Source organism: Rhipicephalus microplus, chromosome 8 (genome assembly GCF_043290135.1).
Source record: "Rhipicephalus microplus isolate Deutch F79 chromosome 8, USDA_Rmic, whole genome shotgun sequence".
NCBI classification, from domain to species: Eukaryota; Metazoa; Arthropoda; class Arachnida; order Ixodida; family Ixodidae; genus Rhipicephalus; species Rhipicephalus microplus.
In genome coordinates, this window is record NC_134707.1 from 37,833,296 (window position 1) to 37,855,881 (window position 22,586).

The following is a 22,586-nucleotide window of genomic DNA, read 5'->3' on the forward strand; positions in this document are numbered from 1 at the left end:
AAATAAATTTAAGAATAAGAGATGAAGAAACACCAATGTGAATGTTTTTGCACTAAATAAGGAAGCATTCCCATAACTAGCGACGTGCACAAGTCCGTCTGGCACCACTGTACTTTTATTTACCGTATTTGTTTTTTTCCTGCTCTCGACTGCTCTCGACACGTTATGGGCGACCGTACGGGAGAAAAAGCGAGGATCGCAAGCCTCACGGCCTGCCTTCTCGCTCTGGAAAGCGCCGCAGACGCTGCAAAAGCCGCCAAGGAGAGGATAAAGCAGCGCAAGACCGAGCGTCACCACGTGATATTGCCGACGCGTTGTAGCTGCTTACGAGAGTAGAAAAATAAATAACCATTAAAAGAGTTCATTACACCTTCTGCAGGATATGAATTTTGTTTTTACAACGAGTTTTGGTGAAAGAAAAATAACGCTCTTTTTTTCCCACCACTTGAAAATTGCTGGCGCCAACTAGTTTCGAGGCTACTCATTCGGAGCCGTAAAAGAGATCGTCGAACGCCGTTTACGAAAAAGACCGCTTCTGAAAAGGAGTTCGCTCTGTGCCGTGTGTCTGCTGTCAGGAACTCCTTTTCGGAAAAAGACTGCTTACTTAAAAGACTTTTAAGTGCCCGTGTGACAGGGGTATAAATTTGCTGAACAGCATAAATGGGCTCATGTTTGCAAGATCAGGAAATGCCTCTAGCAACAACGGAGGACTCTCGCTGGAAGTGTTTTGTCAAACGTGGCATGTTCACCCCATACTGGTGTATGGGAACGCTTCGGAGCATTTGTTTTCCGAGCGTTCGTTGAAGCTTTGCGTCCTTTTTCCAGCAGCGAATTGCCGCCCCGCTGGTTTCTTTCGTCGTGGCTCAGGACTCGAACATGCAGAAGGCAAATCAACGTCTTCATCGCAGCACTGCATAACTTCAACGTGCCCACAAACATCATCGGGAACAACTATAGAAAAGTCGTTTTCGTTCACGTGCTCCTCGTCAGTTATATTGCCATCTCCAACAGGCGGCAATTGGCTTACAGACGCACCTTCGCGTTCGTCATCAGGAAAGCTGAACAAAGGGTCAATTGCTGCGTCTAAATTGAGGAAGCGTTGTGCCATGACCCACAACGAAAGTTATTGCGGTGTAAAGCACAGTACTACAAAAATAAAACCAGCCGCAAGGTAGTTTTCTACTTACATTCACAGGGATTGATGCAGCTAGGCACTGTAGTTCAGTGCTGCTCTTTCCACGTGTCTGGCAAGCTCAAAATGACGCCCAGGAAAGCTTATGTTCAAGTGTCTGCCAAGCGCCGTACAGCGGGCGCCATCGACAAGGCAAAAAAAGAAAAAGAACGAGGCAAAACGCTCGTGTGCGTCTACGCTGCGTTCGACACTGTGAAACGCCAATGTTCCAAAAAAGGAACATCCGCACAAAGCTCTCAAGCTGAAAACTAGATTGTCTTTGTTATTTTTTTATTGTATTGCCGTGTAATCTCGAACTATTTGCCGATATTTTAGTTCTGCTTTGCTCACTGCGACATTACTTTTTCCTGCGGAATAATGCAACAAACATCTGGTGGTCAAGGAGCGCAAAATATGCCTGTTTTTAAAAATTTATCTAATGATTCTCCATAGGTTCATAATAGAAATTAAAAGTGCTACGTTTTTCACAAGCATCAATGAGTATGCGTAAACATAAAATTTTAATATGAATATATTGGAGAGGAAATAAAAAAATTAGGTTTAGTATGTTCCAATTTTGGAACATTGGCAAGTAAAAGGTTTTAAACGAAGCGTGCTCGTTCGGCACAGCCCGGCCGGCTCACGCAGGAGGCTCAAAAAGGGAATCCCACTGAGAGTACTAAGGCCTACAGCACGCTCTAATGGTTTGATAACGTGTAGTGCCGTCACGCTGGGCTTTAATCATATGCCGTAACGTCCCCTCGTTTCTTTTTTTTTCCTTCGTCCATATTATGAACAGTCACGCTACGAAGATGCGTCGCGTGTTGATGCCAGTGGTTTTCCGCCGCTTCTGGTTCCAGCTTTCGCGGCGGATACAAACTGGCCTTGCGTACACTGTGCAAACTCGGTCACAGCAAAACTGTGGGTCAAGGCAGGGGAATTCTTCCGAGGAAAGCGATAAAAACGAGCGGCGACAGTTGTTCGCCCGCGGCCTCCGGCACTGATAACGCACATGAGACTCGTATGAAGCACCTGCAATCACTGTACACGTGAGAATGATATGTCGATACTTAAAAGTGCGGTGCAGCGACATCGTCAAGCGAGACAAATAAAAATGTGACAATCTGCATGTGGATAGTACACGTTACAGATGCTAACTAACTGGTTATAATTGGGAATGTAACCTGTTTCTCTCAGTGCGTTACTTTGGTACAAAGCTTTATTGCCGCGACACAAAAAGACGTTTACTCAAGCTACAACGCACTATTGTGGCCTGCATTGTAGAGTGAAAGCTGGAAGCTTGTGTCAAGGCTGGGAGGGTTACTGTGGCTTCTGTGATATGGTGTTAATTATCAACTTTCGAAAGCAGTTTGTTTTCGAAGTGGAAATAATAATCATATAATGCTAAAGTTGCATCAACCTCTTGTCCAATTTTTCAACCGCTACTGTATGCGCATTTGGCTTATCTCGCTGGTCGAAGAGGTTACACTTGTGCCGCCTTTTAACCCCTGAACCTTCGAGAAGTGGATGCTCTCTTGCGATATTGCAGGGTGAATATACTAGCGTTCTATTTTCTCGTCGTGAGTCATATCACAACTTTTGCTGCTTCGTACAATTCTTCTGCAAAGATTTGTCTCCGATAAACACTTTCTCCTCGTGTGACAGTTCCTGGCCTCTAAGAGCAAGGCACTGCTCTCTGCGTTATCCTGCACATGTTTCCCTTTCGACTTTTTTTTCTACGCAAATCTCTTTCTGCACAAGTGTTCCTTCACACACACACATACACACGCGTGCACACTCAGACACACACACGCGCGCGCGTGCACACACACACACACACACACACACACACATTCTCGCGCATACACACATGCACTCGTACTTAAGCTCACACACACACACACGCACACACACACACACACACATAACACACACACTTTTCTCTTTGCTGGGCAAAGGGAGGAACAAGCTTGCCGACTTGAGCCGCAGCGAAGGCCACAAGAACGTCCCTCTGATTGCGGTCGGAGGCACAAGTATCGGCAACATGCGGGAACTGTGGTTGGTAGAGACGTTAGTGAAGTCCATGTCAAGAGGCTTCTCGAAGTGGTAGGGTTAGTATCCTATTACTATAGGGGGCACGTGCATTTACTTGGTCTTTGCAAAGCAGCACCTTAGTTATCAGAAGCCAATAGGCGTGCCTTTGGCTATTTGTCATTGCATTCGTAGCACTGTGATTGGTGAATCGAGGCGGCGTCAGCAGTCTGCTCAAGCCGAACAAGGCAAAGTGATGTGAGCCAGAAAGTCAACACAAGACCAAGCAGTGTTAATAAGCAAGTCGACGCAAAATCAAGCAAAACAAAGAAGGAAGAAAAAAACAGAGCACACCGATGAAGGAGATGAATGCAAACAGGGCCTTATTATGTAGAAAACTAAGAATTGTAAGAAGAAAACTAAGTATCTCCACAGCCTAATCACCGAGGCGAAACTCAGCAAGTACACTGGAATGGGAATAAATAAAGATAAGTGTTTGTGTTAGCCTCTTGCTTGAACTTACTTTTTTTTTTGCATGATCTATGCGGGTGGATTCACAAATGCAGTACTGGCAGTGCTATGGCACGCACCAAAAACCGTCGTCCAGTAACCACATGCCTAACTTAGCACAGGCGAAACAAACAAAAAGGGGGCTTACACAACCCTTAGGATTAAAGGGTGATCTCCGAAGGTCTGAGTGAAAAAAAAAGGCAAGCAGATAGCTGTTCGGTGATTTTCACGGCATCGGACTAGCAGTACCTTTTCCCTAGATGACGGTGCCACTGCTACAGCGACAAAAAGTGATCTTTCAAATAAAAGTGCCACAACAAGCATGTGCATACGGTCCCCAAACTCATCATAATCACCAACCTGTTTCTCCCATAATCTCAGTCCTGTGCTTCTAGCGGCCATGCCATTACCCAGAGCTTCATAATTTATGTCCAATTGGAGCATGACTGATTATACAATAATTAAAGAATAATTGAACTTCAATTACGGTTAGCGACAGAAACTCGCACTAAACAATAAATTGCCTCACTTTTTATTGGAACGTGATACGTGATGTTGAGTGTCCAAGTACATTGTGAATTTTACACATTCGTACACAGTGCATGATAATTGGCGCCTGAAGCGGTTAATTGTCATCTGTCTACCTAAATTACTGCCTCACCACAACACTCTTTCCTTCTCTTGGAATCCAGTCCGTTAAGCTTAATAGCTCACGGTTATTGAGCCTTCTCGTTACATACGCTGCCTATGTCCATGTCTTCTTCTTGACTTCCACCAAGATGGATATAATGTCCGCTTGTACGTAGACCCACACTGCGCCCTCCTTATCCTTTAAGCTTACATCTGTTATTTTTTCTTCAGTAGCTCGCTGTGTGCTCATGTGTTTACCTTATAGCTTGCACCCGACTACCTTGTGCTAATGTAGCTACACTTTGGTCCCTAGAATAGCTACACTCTAGAAAAAATGGCGTCATTTCACTCTTCTCGCCAACACATAGAAGTTCCGTGTGAAATTCCCTTTAGGGAGTCGCACCGACTCTTTTTTTGAATGTCACGCTTCCCACGACTCTCCTAATGAGAGTCAAAGTGACTTTTTAAAGAGAGTCATGCACGCCATGACTATCCTAAAGAAACTCAGTGGGGCTCTCTCAGGAGAGTTGTACATAACAGAGTCACATGTGCAGCAAAAAGTCAAAGTACGCCCCTTTTCTTTTTTTTTCTTATAGCACCTCCGCTTGGGCGACGTCGACAAGTGTGCGCACAGGTGAGGGCAGGAAGGGGCTGACCCCTTCCCCCTAGTTAACTAACACTGGGTAGAGGGGCTAACTCAGTCCCATAATGACATAATAGGGAGGGATAGGGGCATTGTGACGAACTCCACCGCCCCCTCCTTTGTGAAGGGGAGTCCTACGAACGTCTATGGCGACAATGGTGAATCTGTGCCACAGTTGCAGGATTTTTATTTATTTATTTATTTATTTATTTATTTATTTATTTATAAAATAAATAAGTAGGATACGAGAGAAGATACTACCGTGAAGAGCAACATCTCGTGGTTCTTCAAATGATGTCGACGGTATGACGAAGCACAGTCTGGTCGGGAAGAAGCACGAACTACAAGCGAAGTGACAGAGCACCAACCAAAATCAAAAGGTTTCATTGAAACAGTAAAAATTCACCGTTTCGGCTACAGCACTGTAGCCTCGTTCACAGTAAAGTCACAGTAAAGTGTTTGTGTGTGAGCGACAATATACATACCACGCAGGGTATGTATAACTGGGTACCCGGCTGTGATTCGAACACTACAGACCACTTACCCTTATACTACTCGACATAGACCACTTACCCAAAACGCAGATCCGCAAAAGGACTCCATGGTGACCTGGCAAGACGGTGGCCCAAACGAAGAGTGATGTCTTTTCCTCCCAGAGTCGTCAATCCCGCCTATGTTCACACCACATTTTCGATTTCAGCTCCGGGGCGTCTTCGTACTCGTCGTTCTGTGTTCCAAGACGAAGGTGTTCCTTTAGGCGCTTTCTTTGGTCGATCCTGTCGGAAAGAGCAAAGTGATCGGGCCCCCCGATAAGCGCTATCGCCGGATACGCTTCGCCACAGGAGAAGCGCTACCGGCGGCTCCTTTAACTCCCGTGTTTTATCTCGTGAGTACGTAGTATAGGTGTGCTTGGAGATGCCCGCAATGTGCGTCTGTGTTTGTGTACGCGTTCGACTGGCATGAAGATTCGTTGCTGCGCCTGCTCAAATGGTTGTGGTCGAGCGATGGAGAGCGTCAAGGCACGCTGGCCGTGTTTACGCGACACCTGGGGTAGCAAGTGAGGCGATAAACTAAGATGACGTCTCCGGGAACACCATAAGAAATTGCTTGCTACGTACAACAATGTACATTGTCGTCCTTTATGAAAGGGAACACGCGAACGCGTGTCCTGCGCTCTGCGGCGGGTGCCTACAGCACCATCAACCGACAAAGAAAGAAAACACGTTCGCTTTCAGCGTCATCTGTTGCCAAAAAAAGAAAAGTAACGAGTTATGGCTGGTAGACAAGGGCTGCTATATTGCACTTCCTCTCTGCTCCGGCCTGCAGGGCGTAGTCCACTGCCAACATATCAAACGTTGTGCGCGACTACGGCGCAAGCTGCAGTAATGGCCTGATATCGCTCACCGTGCGAGCGGTGAGGGAACGTAATCTAGCAGCGTTTGCCTACTGGCCATGGCTCGTTATCTTGCTTGACCATAGATGGCGCCAAAAGCGAACGTGATTTCTTCACTTGTCGGTTGATGGTGCTGTAAGCAGCCGCCGCAGAACTCAGGCCACGCGTTCGCGTGTTCCCTTTCATAAAGAACGACAGTGTACAGCCAACACAAACAGTGTCGCTTGAAACTCACTCGGCGCTCTGCATTGTTCTGAAGTAAGTTCAATGGTCCAAAGTGAAAATATGAACCAGATCAGAAGTTTATTTTTCCTTTTTTGTAAAAAAACACTTGGCATCGTTTGTTTTACAATTTTTTACGTGAACACAGACCGGTACATCTCATAACAAAAGCAGGACTGACAATGACTCTTGGTAGTATTTGTTTTCTATAATGCCACGGAAAGTTGATCGTTCAGAATGTCTGATCGCGAAATGGCAGTGCGAGATTAGCTTAACATATTTGTAAGTATAAATGTTTCGTTTGCAGTGACTGCGAAGTCGTACGAACAATACATGCTGCAGTCCGTCGGTGGTTCAGTGGTCATATTGCTCGGCTACTAACCCGAAGGTAGCGGGTTCGATGCCGGCCGTGGTGGTCACATTTCTATGAAGGCGAAGTTCCAGAGGCCCGGGTACTGTGTGATGTCAGTACTCGTTAAGGAACACCAGACTGGCCGAAATTCGCGGGGCCCTTCTCTATGGCGTGCCTGATTGTCTTATCTATGTATTGGGACGTGAAACTCCACGTATTATTAATGCACCAAAGCACGCCAGACCGTGCTCACGGGAGTGCAAGAGCTGCTCGTTCCCATGCCTGAACTCCATGCACATGCGCAGAAGTTTCACTCGCGATGCCGCACGAATTGCCACGATGGCAGCGCCGCTTCAGAGCGTGCAAGCCCTTGAAGCACAGAGTGAACCAGTGACGGATAATAATATGCGTATACTCTAATTTAGAGCCCTAATGACAGTGTGCGTATATTAGGCGAGTACGAATAAAACAAACTATCCGGCCACTTTTAGTGCGTAGTCTTTAATGCTAATATTAAAAACTAAGTACTGGTTCGATGTTTTGGGCCTGATTTGGTATAATAGTTGCTGGAGTTTTTTTTTATTCGCATTATTTTAACCCGGACAGATTGTCAAGTATGTTTACCATCTATTAGGGTACAGAAAACGGGATGACGCCATACTGAATAACCGAGGTATTTATCTGTTCTGTATTGTGCATGACTTTGATACGGAAATTTAACGTATTATCTCATTCACAAAAATAGTTGCGGAATTTGTCAAAATAATTCATGGTCGTTTCACTTCCACCGGCGTCCATAACATCTCCTGGCCAGCTGTCGACCCCTTTCGAGTGTATCGCGGTGCAAAATGCACCCAAGGCTGAGACGCGCTTAGCTTCTCAGCCATGATGGGAATGATACCACGCATGATTAGATATTCCTGTGACACAGAGAATGTGTGCGCCATGAAACATGTGTTTTTAAAGACGATGCTCTCTTCTTAGGACACTTGAAAGCAGAAATTTCGGTCTGTCTGTGTCACGATTCATCCACCCGGCCAATGTTTAAGCCTTGCTGGATGCCCAGACATCTCAAACTAGTGGTTGCGTTCATAGTATATAAGAAGCGTATTTTAACAATGTAGCTGTAGGTGCAGTCCACGTGGCTTCCGTGTATTTTTTGTGTGTTCGTGAACGTGCCTTGTCTGTGCTACTTCATCAATAAAAATCCTCAGGTTCTCAAGGGGGCCATCCTACGTACCATCCACGTCAAATGAAACCCGAACAGCAGCAAGCTTTTGCGATGGTATAGTGTGCACTGCCCAGTTATCATGATTGGCAGGCGCGCGCATCCGGTTCGGCAATTCTGCTCATGCATGTGTGCCTGTACATTGTGGTAAGTGGATGGCGCGCACTACACCATAGCGAAGTCTTGCCGCTGTTCACGTTTCATTTGACGCGGATAGTTCCTAACGCCTTATGACCCATTGTGAAAATCTTTTTTCCCGTAGGGATGCGTATGAGCTTACATTGTTATGGACTTTTTTTGTCGGTAGGGGCTGCTTGTCAAACCTCTCTACCCATGTTCACCCTCAGAAGTGTACAAGAGCCCCGCCGAGGTGGTCTAGTGGCTATGGTACTCGGCTGCTGACCCGCAGGTCGCGGGATCGAATCCCAGGTTGCGGCGGCTGCATTTTCGATGAAGGTGAAAATGCTGTAGGCTTGTGTGCTCATAATTTGGTGCGCGTTAAACAACCCCAGGTTGTCGAAATTTTCGGAGTCCTCCACTACGCCGTCTTTCATAATCATATGGTGGTTTTGGGACGTCAAACCCCACATATCAATCAGAAGTGTACAAGACAAAGTCGACCACTTCTGGGACAATGCACTTTGTTTCGTCCACTTCTGTTCACCTGTGCATCTTCTTCGTCGGTATTGTCCTTAAACAGCGCATGGTGGGCCCCGATCCCTGCCTTAAATCCTATTCAACAGCTTTTGTATCGCGATAGCGACAAAGAGCTATTTCACAGAAATTGCGGTGTCGACGTCGGCATTGGCGTCTTTGTATGTCCGCAAAAAATTATCGTCTTGACCCTGACCGAAAATTCAAGACAGATGCAAATGAAATAAATAACGAAAATTTCCCGATCCGAGTGAAGATCGCCCCAGGGTCATTTGCGTGACAAGCAGGCGTTCTGCGACGCAGGTACGCGTTCGGTTAAAGATACTCTGAAAAGAAAATTCACGCATGTCTGACAAATACACGCGTACCATGCAAAGGCTTCACAATACAACGTGTAATATCGGAGTAATTTTGTGTAGCCCAAGCGTATACATTCACATCGAGCGTCAAAGCCGGGGATTATCATAACCATCTCAACGTTCAACGCTATAGCCCCCTCATTACAAAAGGCACGCACGTTACTCCGAGTATTCCCGTGAAACCACGTATGTAGGTGCATACCAAGTTCGAAACATTTCACGCGCATAATTGCTTGTAGTTTAAAGCAAGCTACCCATTACACAACGTTCTGCCGTATGCGAAAGCTTTCCTAACACAAGCCGCTTTCACGTTTATTTATTACTTCGTAGCAATCCGCAATTCCAACTTCTCAATTATCATAGAATAAAAAGTAAGCAGCAAGTGGTTCAAGAACACAATAGATACTGGATATCGTTATCGCTATCACGTTCAACTCTTAGAGGCGAAGCGCAAGCTTCCGTCAAATTTTTATGTAACCCTGTTTTGTGTGCCAGATCGGGTATCGCCTTTCCAGCCTCTATATGCTGCTTTCGCATCTCAGTGGAGACTTGGACCATGCCGCAAGGAACGCTGAAATCTCCTTATTAGCATCTACCTCCTTTCTACGCTCGCGGCCAACGCTGCTTCTTCGCTCACAACCAAAGCCACCGCCACCTAAGCCACTGACACCAGCACCAGAATTTCTGCCATTCAAGCTTCTTAATGCTATATCTCGTTAATCAATTTGCAGGGGCTCGACGCGCCCCACGCCCGACGTACCTCTTGGTGCGGCTGCTGTTGGTGGGGTCCTTGTCGCGACAACTCGGCACGGAGCCCCCGGTAAAGGTTCACGAAACAGGTCCCGTGGAGCTGCGAACAAACCGATGATGATGATGGTGACGACTACAACGGCGATGACGATGGCGAGGCGAGTCCTAAAATTTGGCACTTACCCACAACGAGGTATGAGCAAGTTAATTGATTACTTTTACACCCCTAATAAAGTTTCTCCCTTTCGCTCTTAACGGGAAATAAAATGCGCAAGCTATGTGTACAGAGTCTTCCGGTTATGTTACAATCATGCTTCCCTGCAACTTCCCTACCCCTTTCCCTCTTGGTATTAGGATTAGGATTAAGTTGTAGGTAGCCCTTCCCTCTTCTCTATTGGTCGCGTTAACTCTGTCGCGCGAATGAACGTGTTCGGGAATGCATGGCATGTCGGTGCTTGTTTGTGACGTATCACTGACTGATCAATTCTGTTTCCTATTAGAACCTCATAAAATCAAATTTACAACATCATCAGTTGCAAACATCTGGTAGCGCCTGGTTCACGATACCGTGTCCAGAGGTGGCTTCTTTGGGTGTAATCGGCGCAGTGTGGCATGCTATCCGTCCATTCTAGCGACCGCCTGCCAGTGGCGGGCACATATACCTTCCCCTACCTTCTTATTTTCCCACGGCATATTGAGCACTCAGTGACTCTCAACATCTGCCTGCCCGGCCCCCTCTCAAAATCAAGGTTCCTCCCCCCCTCCGAACAAAATATCTCCACTTAGCTCTTAACGCAAAATGAGGAGGAGGATTGAAGGAGGAAGGAGAGGGAGGTAAATGCGCAAAATGTGTGCAGGGTCTCCCGGTTAGCTGAGAGTCGTGCTTAACAGCAACTTCCATCCCCCACTTCTCTCTTCTCTATTGTTCGATTTCCACGGGGAACAAGCTTTAGAAATGATGCAAAAAAGCGAAAACAAAGCAGTGACGTGCTTCTCACAACGGCCTGCATTTGTTGCCCGACTTTTGGAAGGTGAAGAAGGTAAGTAAATAGTTTGTTTTTTTTGTAATCCAACTATTCCGTCGTTAATACCGGCCACTTGCTCTCTCTCTCTCTTCTTTCATGGGCACGTGTTCCACTGCACCCATTTAAATTGTCTTAGTCCTTGATGTTTCCCATTGGCTAGGTCACATAATTTGTGGCTGCCCAGTTCAAAGAGATTAAGATGATCTTAATCCATAAGAAAGAGGACGACAAGGACTTCAAGAATTACAGGCCGGTCAGCTTGCTCTCAATCGTATACAAGCTACTTACGAAGAGTTAAGACAGCTTTAGAATTCCGTCAACCACAAAATCAAGTAGCCTTTCTTTTACGCTACTCAACAATCGACCACATTCTACTATCAATCAGCTGATAAAAAATGCTCAGAATACACCCAAACGCTATACATAGCTAACATAAATTACGATAAGGAATTTTATTCAGTAGAGATATCAGCAGGAATGCAGACACTGCAGAATCAGGGTGTCGACGAGGCATATGTAAACATCCTGCAAGATATTTACAGCAGATCAACTTCCACCATAATGATCTATAAAGAAAGCAACAGAATACCAATAGAGAAAGGTAAGACAAGAGGATACAATTGCCCCAATGCTATTTACCATGTGCTTATGAAGGTTTTCGAGGTTTAGAATGGGAAGAGGTAGGAGTGTGAGGTAATGAAGAATACCTTAGTAACCTGCGCCTCGCCGATTACATTGCATTGCTGGGTAACTCAGGGAACAATTTGCAATTCATGTTTACTGCATTAAACAAGGAGAGAAGGAAACTAGGTCCTAAATTAATGTGCAGAAAACGAAATTAATGTACCACAAGCTCGGAATAGAACTGCGCTTCGAGATAAGTAGCAGTGCACTTGAAGCTGCAAAACAGTACGTCTACTTAGGACGAGTAGTAACCGTGGAAACTAACCACGAGATTGAAGTGACTAGAATATTAAATATGGGCTGGAGCACGTTCGGCAAGCATTATCAAAACATGTATGGTAGAGGGCCACTATACCTCAAGAGGAAGGTATATAACAGCTGCAACTTACTGGTACTTACCTACGGAGGAGAAACCTGGAGTATTACAAAGGACATTTAAATTAAGTTGAGGACAACGCCGTGAGCAATGGAAAGGAAAATTATAGGTTTAACCTTAAGAGACAAGAAGAGAGCAGAGTGTATCAGGCAACAAACGGGTGTTAATGACATCATAGTCGAAATCAAGAAGAAGTGTTCATGGGCAGAGCATGTAGCCCTATTGCAAGATAAACGTTGGTCAATAAGGGTAACTGACAAGATTTCCAGAGGAGGCAAGCGGGTTAGGGGAAGAGAGAAAATTAGGTTGACATATGCCATTAGGAAGTGTGCGTGTATAAAGTGGCAGCAGCAAGCACAAGACCTAGTCGACTGGGCGGAACATGGTAGAGGCCTTTGTCATGCAGTTGGCGTAGTCATTCTGATGTTTATTATGATGAATAACTAAGAGGGAATCACCCTCTGTCGTCATCATCATCATGGAAAATTTGTGTGCCTATAACCACGTTCTTTAAAACATAAAAACTGTTCCGACTGGGAAAAAGCATAGAGCAGGCGTGGCACCCCTCTTGGAAAATTGAAGGGGTGTCTGAATAGGGTCAGAATGTCATTCCTAGCAGTGTGCGAAAGTTCATATTATTGTTAGTCATAGAACTTGTAACAACACCTCTCCGTTGTTTAACCATTAAACAGATGTAAAAGCCTTGTTGAGGAACTGTACACTCCTAAATAAATTGACCAACATTCTCGGTAGTTGTCGCATGTGTGTGTTCGCAGTCGAAACCGTGAATGCGCCAGCGGGTCAGAGTCACCTTCGAGATAAGAACTGCAGCATTGTAATCATCGACAACAATCACGATATCGTGCACGAGCAGCAGCACGCGCCACAGAAGAAGACGCCTTTCCCGCGATCGGTCAGACGAGCGCCTGCGATGTCCCACTTGGCCGACATAGCTCCGGACGAGCGCGACGGCCCGTACTCTGCGCGGCCAGAAGAGGAATCGCCTTCGCAGGATCTCAGGTGCACGACTGTCCAGACACGGTCGCGGGCGCAGATCCTGGTGGCCCACACGCCCAGCCGCCTGCCGTACTTGGCTGTGTGCAGCGTGGGCCTCCTCATGGTCGCCGTCGGCGTCGCCGTCACCACCTACAAACTACACGCGGGTGACGCAATCATGGCCCTCTTTAACAGCTCGATGGAGCTGTTCCGGCGTGGAGGGAATGGTTCGGCGGGCGGGCTGCGTGGCGTTGATAACGTTCTGTCCGGAGCAGATCCAACATATCTGGTGAAGCACGAAAGAAAACTCCTTGTTTCTCAGTCCACGTGCAGTAGCGACGTGTGCATGTGGGCCGAAAGCTACCTGCGCGGCCGCCTAAACTCTACTGTCAACCCGTGCACAGACTTCTACGCGCACGTGTGCTCACGTCACTGGGCGGCGGTAGATTTGGAGGTGCAGGCGAGGGCGTACAGAGAACGCGCCGCTGGCATGATGATGGCAGACATCGAGAGATTCTTTCGAGACTACCTCAAGGAAAACGAAGAGCGCTACCACAAATACCCGGGCGTATTTCTGCACCAGGCCATCTCGCTGCTCCCAAAGTGCGAGTCCGAAGACAAGAACGACAAGAACTTCACGTCCCTCCGAAATCTGCTGGCAGAGTACAACCTCGGTAGCTGGCCGTACAAAAAGGCTCCCCGCGGTGCTAACATCGTTACCGTCACTGCCTTTGTGGACCGAGACCTCGGTGTCTTCCCGTTTGCCAGGGTGTTCCTCCGGAAGCCTTTCGAAGACGACCGAGGCTACACTGTCCACATCGATGCGCCGAGCTTGACGCTGAAGAGATACAACCTAGCGCACCTTGGTGAATCACCGGAGAACTTCACTCTCAAGGTGGCTGTTGCATTGTCTCTCTTCCACCAAAAGCAAGACGTAACTGAAGAAGCAGAAGCTATTGCCCGTTTCGAGAAGGGACTACATGGCATCATGGGTGCTCCGCACTTCACAGAGTTCCAGGACCGAACCAAACGCGTGGAACAACTTGACCGCGCAGGGAAATGGAGCTGGAAGGATTACTTCGCCATCCTGTTTCAGGATTTAGAGACACTTGAGAAAGACAAGCCATTGGCTATTATGAACAATGAGTACATCAGTAAGCTTGCCTCTGTTATCAACGAAACAGACACAGTGACCCTACTGAACTACGTTGGCTACCGCCTCGTGGTTCACCTGTCTCCGCTGCTAGCCAGAGCTGCCAGTCCTCTGCTGCCTTTGAGTCACGACGACTACCTGGAATTTGTACCAGATCGGCGTCAGGCTTGCATGCACTTGCTAGAACGACTCTACAAGCATGGCATGCGTTTCTTCGGTCGGATGACCTTCAGCAAGACCAACTCAACTCTTCTTTTGAAGCACTACGATTACAGCCTGTCGGCACTCGAAGTGCAGTTAAAAAGCAGCATGACAGATCGGCTTCTCTCATCCTCTTCCTGGCTAGATCGCTCCGCGATTGGCATAGGTGTTGACAAGATCGAAAACATGCGCTTGGTGATCCTTGGCAGCACGGACGACATCAACACCATCGCCAGTTATTACAACTTCAACGCGTCACCGCTTGACCCAAGTCACCTGCTTCGGAGTTTCAGGGAACTGCAAGCGAGTACCATGAATACCTACTGGGAGACCAAGCCTCCCAAAGACGACTTGGACGCCAGATACGACCACACAGCCCTTTCGCCAGGGCACGAGTACTTCTTCGGTCGGAACGTGCTTTTCATTCCTCACGCCAACATTGCCTTCCTCAACGACATCACCAAAATTGTTGACCCGATACTGTTTCCACTGGTCCTCGCCGAAATCTTCCGAGGCATGTTCGGGGCTGTGGACAGACGCGGAGCCACAGTGGACCATAATCTCGCAGTGGCGACCTGGTGGAACGCTGACGAGATGAGCAAGTTCTCACAGCTGGAGCTATGCTTTCAAGACCAGTATTACATCGAGATACGAGACCTCATCGGGGACAACTTTGAAGCGAGGTTAAGGCTGGAAGACAACATCGCAGATAATGCCATCATCGGTCCACTGCACGACATGTACATGAAGGTTCTCATGTCCCAGGACGGCGCTGACAGGCTCAAGATATCCGTGGACGACCGGCGAATTGACATGGAACAACTGTTCTTCATATTGTACGCCGTGGGGCTGTGCGACAACCCGAACCGCGAGGCCTGGATACGGAAACTGAAGTTTGGCGACATTCCTGGTCGGCTCCGAGTCAATATTCCGCTCATGAACTTCGCAAAGTTTTCATCCGCTTTCAGTTGCACTTCGGGGATGCCCATGAATCCGGTGCGCAAATGCACAATCTGGTGAACAGACATTCCAGAGCACCAAAGTCACCGAAAGCACATCTGCGTGGAGCAACGAACAGCAGACGTTCGCGCTGGCTGTGAATGCGGCATGTGTTTGACAGTCAAAATGTGTTTCCAAAAGTGTTTTTCAGTTTGCTTCTTTTTAAGTCAGTTTCATGGTGTAGTGACATTTTTTTCTTGTCCCATCATTAAATGAACTAGGAGAGGTTAGGTCCGTACTGTTCCGACCGGACACCCAAAGTGCATGTCTTTTTTTTTTTCGCTTTTGAAGCCCACAGAACTGAACTAAACATCAGTCTGTCATTCCTTACCTGCGTACACTGTTCTTGAAGCCCACAGAACTGAAGTAAACATCAGTTTGTCATTCCTTACCTGTGTAAAAAGTGAACTGGGATAGCCAGAAAAGGTTAATTCCCCTCCCACCTTAAATTTCACTTGTATAATTTAATCCTCCCCCCTCCATTCTTGCAGCGATTAAGGAAAAAAATAACGCGACTTCCGTGTAACCTGCATAACGAAATGCCTTTCTATCAGTCGCGTGTGGCTCATACCTGCATACTGCATCTATGGTGGGCGGGTATCCACCACGAGCTGCCTGTGTCACACACACACACACATTCGGAGCTGCCTGTGTCACAGAGAAAAAAAATGCCACAGTTTTGGGTGTTGCCTATGGGTTATAAACGCCGATGGAAACGCAAAATTAAAACTATTGCTCGAGCCGGAATCGAAACCACGCATTCTGCATACCAGCGCAAATTATTTACCAATCAAACAAAAGACTTCTGGATGAACAGCTCCGAAGGAAGGGAATAAATTTGACACTTCTGATGTTTGTTTTTTTCTTTTCGGGCCATCGTACTGGACTTTAGTAACAGGAGCGTTTGCGAGGCCATATGCGATTTCCTACGTGGGATGGAACGAATTGAATGTTAAGGTTATCGAAATCGAGAATATTCTTCAAAAACAATATTCATTTTTTTTTTTTGTCGTGCGGAAACACCAGCCAAGTGGGTCGAAACTAACCCACTCGGTGGGTTAGTTTCGGTCTCTTGGGCACTGCATTTGGGAAGTTTGACGATGAATCTCTGAAACCACTCGTGATATTGTCACGGGCTTGTGACGTGAACGAAGGGAGCAGACTCCAGGTCGAAGAAGAAACTGTGTATTCGGGCCGAACTTGTGGTCACGCAAAAGGAAAGTTAGGCACTGGCCCTGATAGCGGCGAACAGAGCTTCGGCCGTCGATCAACGGACAAGCGGCGAATCGTGTCGGCATTTATACATTTGCCATCGAATAGTCTAGTGTTATTGCTAGCGGCGACGTAGGTTCTCGAATAATCTTTGACGATCCCAAAGTGGGCGTAATCTTAACAAAACGATCTACTAAAGCCGCGAATCTTCTCGAACATCGCAGGCGCGGTTTGCGCTGAACGTAGTGTAACGGGGCGATAACGAAACTTTAGAAAATGAACGTGGCAATATTTGAAATTTTTCGAAACCAGGCTCACCATTATTTGTGACATAGAAGGACTTTGCTATGTAAACAACCCTACAATCAATAGTAAAAAGGCATTTCAATTATTTTTATCAATTATTCATTCCGAAGTCATCTAATTAGTGGCAAAATATTTCCGTCTGGGCCTTGAAATTAGCTGCGAAGAAGACAAGTGGCCACATATTACAGTTTTTAAGGAAACATCTGCATCGCTTTAAAAACCACCCTGTCAACAGTGCAGTGGGCACTTCGCAAACGTACCTGCAGTGCACATTCTAGGATAGTTTGACGTGCCCAACGTTAGACTCACATACACTCCTTTTCTCGTGAGACGATTGAGGTGCCCGCCGACAAGCGAAGCTATAGGCGACCCACTTGGAAGGCGACGCGATAGGGGCTTGATTACGCTATCTCATCTTACTCTGGAAGGGGAAGCTCAAGTGTCATTCTAATTTTTTTTTATTATACTGTGAAGACACCATAGGATAAACATGCTGCGAGGCACTTCATCGTCACTTGAAGTCGGGAGAAAGCGGATGCCGCACGGTGTCAGCGGTAACTTGTTTCTAAGGATACTTCACTGAACTTCTCACAAAAGCAATGCTTGCAAGTTAGTTTTGCGGAGACTTGTAAGGTGTCGGAAAGGTCTTTCCTTTTTTTTTTTTGCCACCTTGCGGGTTTCCGTGGACCTCATTTGCATCACTTCTTTCCATGTTCTTTGAGTTGCCAATAAATTCACCCTCGCGCTGCTCATTGCTAGCTTCCTGGTTAGTTCAATTGGTAGAGGCAACACCCCGTAAAGGCGTTCGTCCCATATCCAATCCACAGACCAGGACGAACTTTTCGGCAACAAAGAAGATTTTCTTTCTTTGATAATCGTAGGAATTTCCTAGTGTCTTCGTGCCACAAACGGTTTGTTGTCCTCTTTCTTTATATAAGAACTATGTTTTGGGTAGTTTTTTTAACTAGTTCTACACTTCGTGAAACAGCCAGAAAACGTTTCGAGAGTACGTCTTGGTCGGCCGGGACCAATAGTAAGCACTAGCGGCCTTTCTCCACCAAGCAACAGCACCTTCGCCAAAAACCAGCATCTTCTTTGCCGACTGCGGGTCCCTAAATGTTACCGCACAAACATGGTTCACCTGGAGCAACCTTAAATGGCAAACCTTAGACAGCATTCACGGACGAGCCATAGTGTCCGTGAAACCTCGGTATGGAAGAACTTTGAGTTTACGCCCCCGTGAAAGCAACCAGTATTTAAAACGCGCGGTCATATTGGCACTTGCAGGACAACATCAAAATTGTCATCCCTATCAGTGTTCACCTTTACGGGCTGGGCTGAGCTACAATTTATCTTAAACGGAGGCATTCGAAGTTCACGGTGAACGGTAGCAAAACGTATAATGGTGGGCAGCCTTCCGGTCACAGTTCGGCATTCAAGATGTGGGTTCGGGATACCGGTACAACTGGCTTTTGAATTTTTCGCTTGAGAGAAACAAAGTAGTACGTAAAGCGCTTCTGTTGAATCAAGTTTATGGTCACTACACGGTGGCGGAACTATGCGCTGAGCGCTGCGCTCAGGTCGCAGTCTGGTTGTCATTTAATGGATTCGAATCCCGCATCTTACAGCTCAATTTCTCTCAACGCAATGTGGAAAGAAGGTAGGACTGACACTCTTCTTCACGTGGGGGCGCATTATCCCGCAATGATAATCGAGTGGTGATCAATAAAACTTGTTCAGTTAATTAGACCTCCACTGCAATCTTTCACCACATAATAACTAACCCATGCATATCCACATTAAACTCCTTCGTTATTGTTCTTCAAATGTAGCCGAACTCAACCCTTTCCCAACAGTTACGTGACATATGGCATGTGGTTCATACTTGACATGTGATTCATTTTATATGAAACCATACGATTTCCTTGATAGAATAGAGCTCCGTTATTTCATGAATGTGTTCCTTCAACATTGAAAAGTGGCAATCTTTTCCCGTAGCTAATGTGTCCCGGCGTACCGCTGTGTATGGCTCCATGCCGAGCAGTAGGCAAACGGCGTCACAAAATTCCTATATAATACCTTCCTTTCAGCAACGGCAGCGATTGACCCGGAAGGTAACTCAGCCGATAAAAAAAACGCTGCATTTTTGTTTTCATTGTCATCCACTGTCCCCTGAGCGCTATCGATGCAGATGCAGACAGCTAGCGTCAGCAAAGCGCCCCATAAATCAAGTTGTCGTACCATGCGCAGAAAGAGGACACTGACCTCATAAGAAAACACATATCTATATATATTGACGAGATGTAATGTAAAAAGAGGCTATAAGCATGTAGGCTATCATGCTTTTTTCCATTAAAACATGTCATTTCGTTTACATCTTTGATCGTCGAGCCTCACATAATAGACACCACGCACACTCAGTGCAACCTTTGCACGTTCGTTCGGAAACAATGCAGAAATATCTGCCACAACTTCTTGATAAGAAACGTGCTGCACACGGCTGGTATAACTTAAACTGACTGAGTGAGTGGCAACGTTTATTGTCTACCAATTTTTTTTTGTTTATTTAGCCCGATCTGTCTAATACTCCTCACCAGGCCGGGTCAAGGCTCGCTGCAGCAGCCAGTGCAGCCCTGAACGAGGGTCTCGATCCACACTAACAAAGAACCTTAATTTGTTGAAGCTGTTTCTCTATCTTCAATATTGCTCACCAGTTACATAACTCTCAAATATAGCACATACCGGTCTGGTCGACGTTTATTTCCGGTTCATGGCGGCAAAATTATTCGATACGCTGAAGACTACATTGCGTGTGCCACAGAGCGAGTGACAATATGGCGGACACGTGTTCCTGGATGCTAGTGCTACATACAACGACGCCACGCCAGCCGTGCTTTCGCTTTCGAGAAAGCATCTCTGGTTTCGCTGAAAACCAGCAACCGCAGGAGTGTGCGACCCTGTGGCCCTCTATCGAGGAACCACACACAGCGCTGAAGAGATGAAAAACTCTTGAACACCTGGCGGCACTCACCCGGCTACGCTGGCGCAAATGCTGTGCGTGTGCCCGGCACAGTACAGACACACTAACGCCAGGACCCTTTCGTCGAAGCTCCGTGAGGCTCTGCGGAGCCGCGCTCTTGACGACCGAACCTGGGCGACCCAGCACGCCCGTGAGGCGGCGTCGAGGCAAGCCCATGACGTCCCCTCGTGGGAGGCCTATAGGCCCGGCCACCTAAACCTGCTGGTTTCTTATAATAAAGTCTGTTCCTCCTCCTCCCGTGTGACGTTGAAACCGACGTAACGACAAGCGGCGTAACGACAGGCGTAACGACAGGTCATTTCGTAACAGCAACTGCTTTTGTTTTCTTATAAACCTTACAAGCAACCTTCATTATGGTTTAACACAGCGCAGGTTACAGAACTGTGGGCAAATACTATACAGAGCAAAGTGAACATGGCTTGTAAAAAAAGGTTCACTCACGTCATAATTACCCCAAAATTAACGGTGTAATTGCGCCAGTTGTTACTTAAGATTCTTGCAAGAGCGCCTGAGTCACCATTCATTCATTTTTTTTCAATGTTATTGTTTAAAGATCTAATTTTATTTTATATTTATTTGGGACACACTACCTTCATTCAAGACCAGGCAACTAAGAAAAATAAAGACATCGACAGCTACCATCTGTCAAGAACCAATAATGATAGCTCAAGCTGGCGGCCTATGCCATATTTTGTGCTGCTTACGTTCGCCGTGGGGTGGAGTGGTTACGACCTGAATAACCAATTGTATCGGGCCAGTTGGTAAGGATCCATCTTGCTAGGAAGCGCAGTCACTAGCTATTACAAAGAACACACAACACAAGCGCTTGTGTTGTGTGTTCTTTGTAATAGTGGCTGCGCTTTCTAGCAAGATGGATCCTTACCTGAATGTCTCGGGGTCGATTCTGGCCGTGGCGGTTGCATTTCGGTTGTGGCCCGTGTATACTGTGCAAAGTCAGTGCACCTTGAAGAACACCAGGCGGTCAAGTTTTCCGGAGCCACCCACTATGCGACGTCTCTCGCAGTGACCTTAAAGGTTTCACAACGTTAAACCCCTACAATTATTATTACGTGCTGTTTCCGGGACCCTAAACAACTCCTCGAAATACAAGGAACGAACGCGTTACTATCCCTCGACGTTTCTCGTCTTGTGGGCACAAGGCATGACTCCAGAAGTCTTTTTCACGTGAACTAATGGAGAAATAAGCTCCCGATTGGTGCAATTAAAAGGAAACAAAAGCTGCGAATCGATTCCTACCTTGCTTCTCCACGCAGTCGCACGCCCATTCTGCCTTGAATCGCACACTGCAGCCTATGAGGCGTCGTCAACTGATTCCACTTGGCTTTGCACGTTTCCGACTGCGCAAGCGCAGATAACGACGTCCAGGCGCAAAGCGTGTAATCCTGATAAGCTTAATGATTCGCGCTGACGTTTTCCACGTGTTTTATGGATGCACAAGCGGCAAGCAACGGACGCAACCCACAGGAATGGTAGCGAATATGATAATCGCCGTCCCGTCTTTCAACTCGGAATGGTGTAGGGGCCCTTTCGAGAGAACACACGCGGGTCAGACAAAGAAGCCGCCGTGGTGGTCAAGTGGTTAAGGATTGTTATTAGAGATTGATATGCGGGGTTTAACGTCCCAAAACACCCATATGATTATGAGAAACGCCGTAGTGGAGGGCTCCGGAAATTTCAACCACCTGGGATTCTTAAACGTGCACCCAAATCTGAGCACACGGGCCTACAACATTGCCGCCTCCATCGGAAATGCAGCCGCCGCAGCCTGGATTCGATCCCGCGACCTGCGGGTCAGCAGCCGAGCACCTTAGCCACTAGAGCACCGCGGCGGAGTGATTGTTATTAGAGCTTAACGTCCTAAAACCACCATATGAATATGGCAGACGGGGTGGTGGAATGTTCCGGATATTTTGACCACCTGACTTTTTTACCGTGCCCCTAATTCTAAACACATGGGCCTCAAACACTTTCGCCTCCATTGAAACTGCGGCCAGCGTTCGATCCCGCGACCTGCGGGTCAGCACTCAAGAAGCATGGCAACTCGACTTCGGGTGTAATGGTTATATTTGGTCTAATGGTTATGCTCCTCGACTGCTGACCCGCAGGTCGCGGCATTGAGTCGTGGCCGCAGTTTTGGTAGAGGCGAAAGTGCTCGAGACCTTGGTGCTTAGATTTAGGTGCACGCTATTCAACCCCAGATGGTAGAGCTTAGCGAAGCCCTGCCCTATGGCGTCTCTAATAAACATGGCGGTTTTGGGACGTTAAACCCTAACGATTAATTAGGCAGTCAAAGACGCAAGCGTACTTTGCAGACTCACTGGTTGTGGTGCAAGCAGGTAGAAAGGCTCAGGCTTGTGGCACGGATGATGGCGCAGCCGGTCAGTACTGTTCCATAACATACCGCTTACCGATATGCCGACCACTTATCCTGCTGTTACCTTTACAATACTATCGAGATACGCCACTGCTGTAAAGCGGGCAAAGTGGGTGTGTTGAAGTGCATCAAGTGGGGACGAAAAGATTGCGTTATATTCGCCGCGAGCTGCATTGTGCATTTGGTGCTGACATAGTCAAATCTGTGGTACAAGTATTATCTATGCTCGGATGCGAGCACAGAACTCGAACGGCAC

At 47.0% G+C, this 22,586-nt stretch overlaps 2 protein-coding genes across 7 annotated transcripts in view; one reads left to right on the top strand and one right to left on the bottom strand.

Moving 5' to 3' along the window:
• The window catches only part of LOC119165345 (multidrug resistance-associated protein 1), a 120,749-nt gene extending 98,387 nt beyond the window's left edge, over positions 1-22,362 (bottom strand). For 2 of the 6 annotated variants that reach the window (XM_075871565.1, XM_037417523.2), the window contains exons 1-3: positions 21,193-21,342; positions 9,954-10,043; positions 5,559-5,761 (exon numbers count right to left, since the gene is read on the bottom strand). In XM_075871565.1, coding sequence (XP_075727680.1) covers positions 5,559-5,588 — 30 coding nt within the window. In that variant the 5' untranslated portion in view covers positions 5,589-5,761; positions 9,954-10,043; positions 21,193-21,342. Of the gene's footprint in view, positions 1-5,558; positions 5,762-9,953; positions 10,044-21,192; positions 21,344-22,274 lie in introns of those variants that run through there. The other 4 variants (XM_075871562.1, XM_075871561.1, XM_075871564.1 and 1 more) reach the window with 4 other exon arrangements.
• On the top strand, positions 12,960-15,398 carry LOC142768240 (neprilysin-1-like). The gene has a single exon (XM_075870191.1). It carries the CDS (start codon positions 12,960-12,962, stop codon positions 15,396-15,398), a length of 2,439 nt encoding a protein of 812 aa, XP_075726306.1.
• Positions 22,363-22,586: the final 224 nt, after the last annotated feature.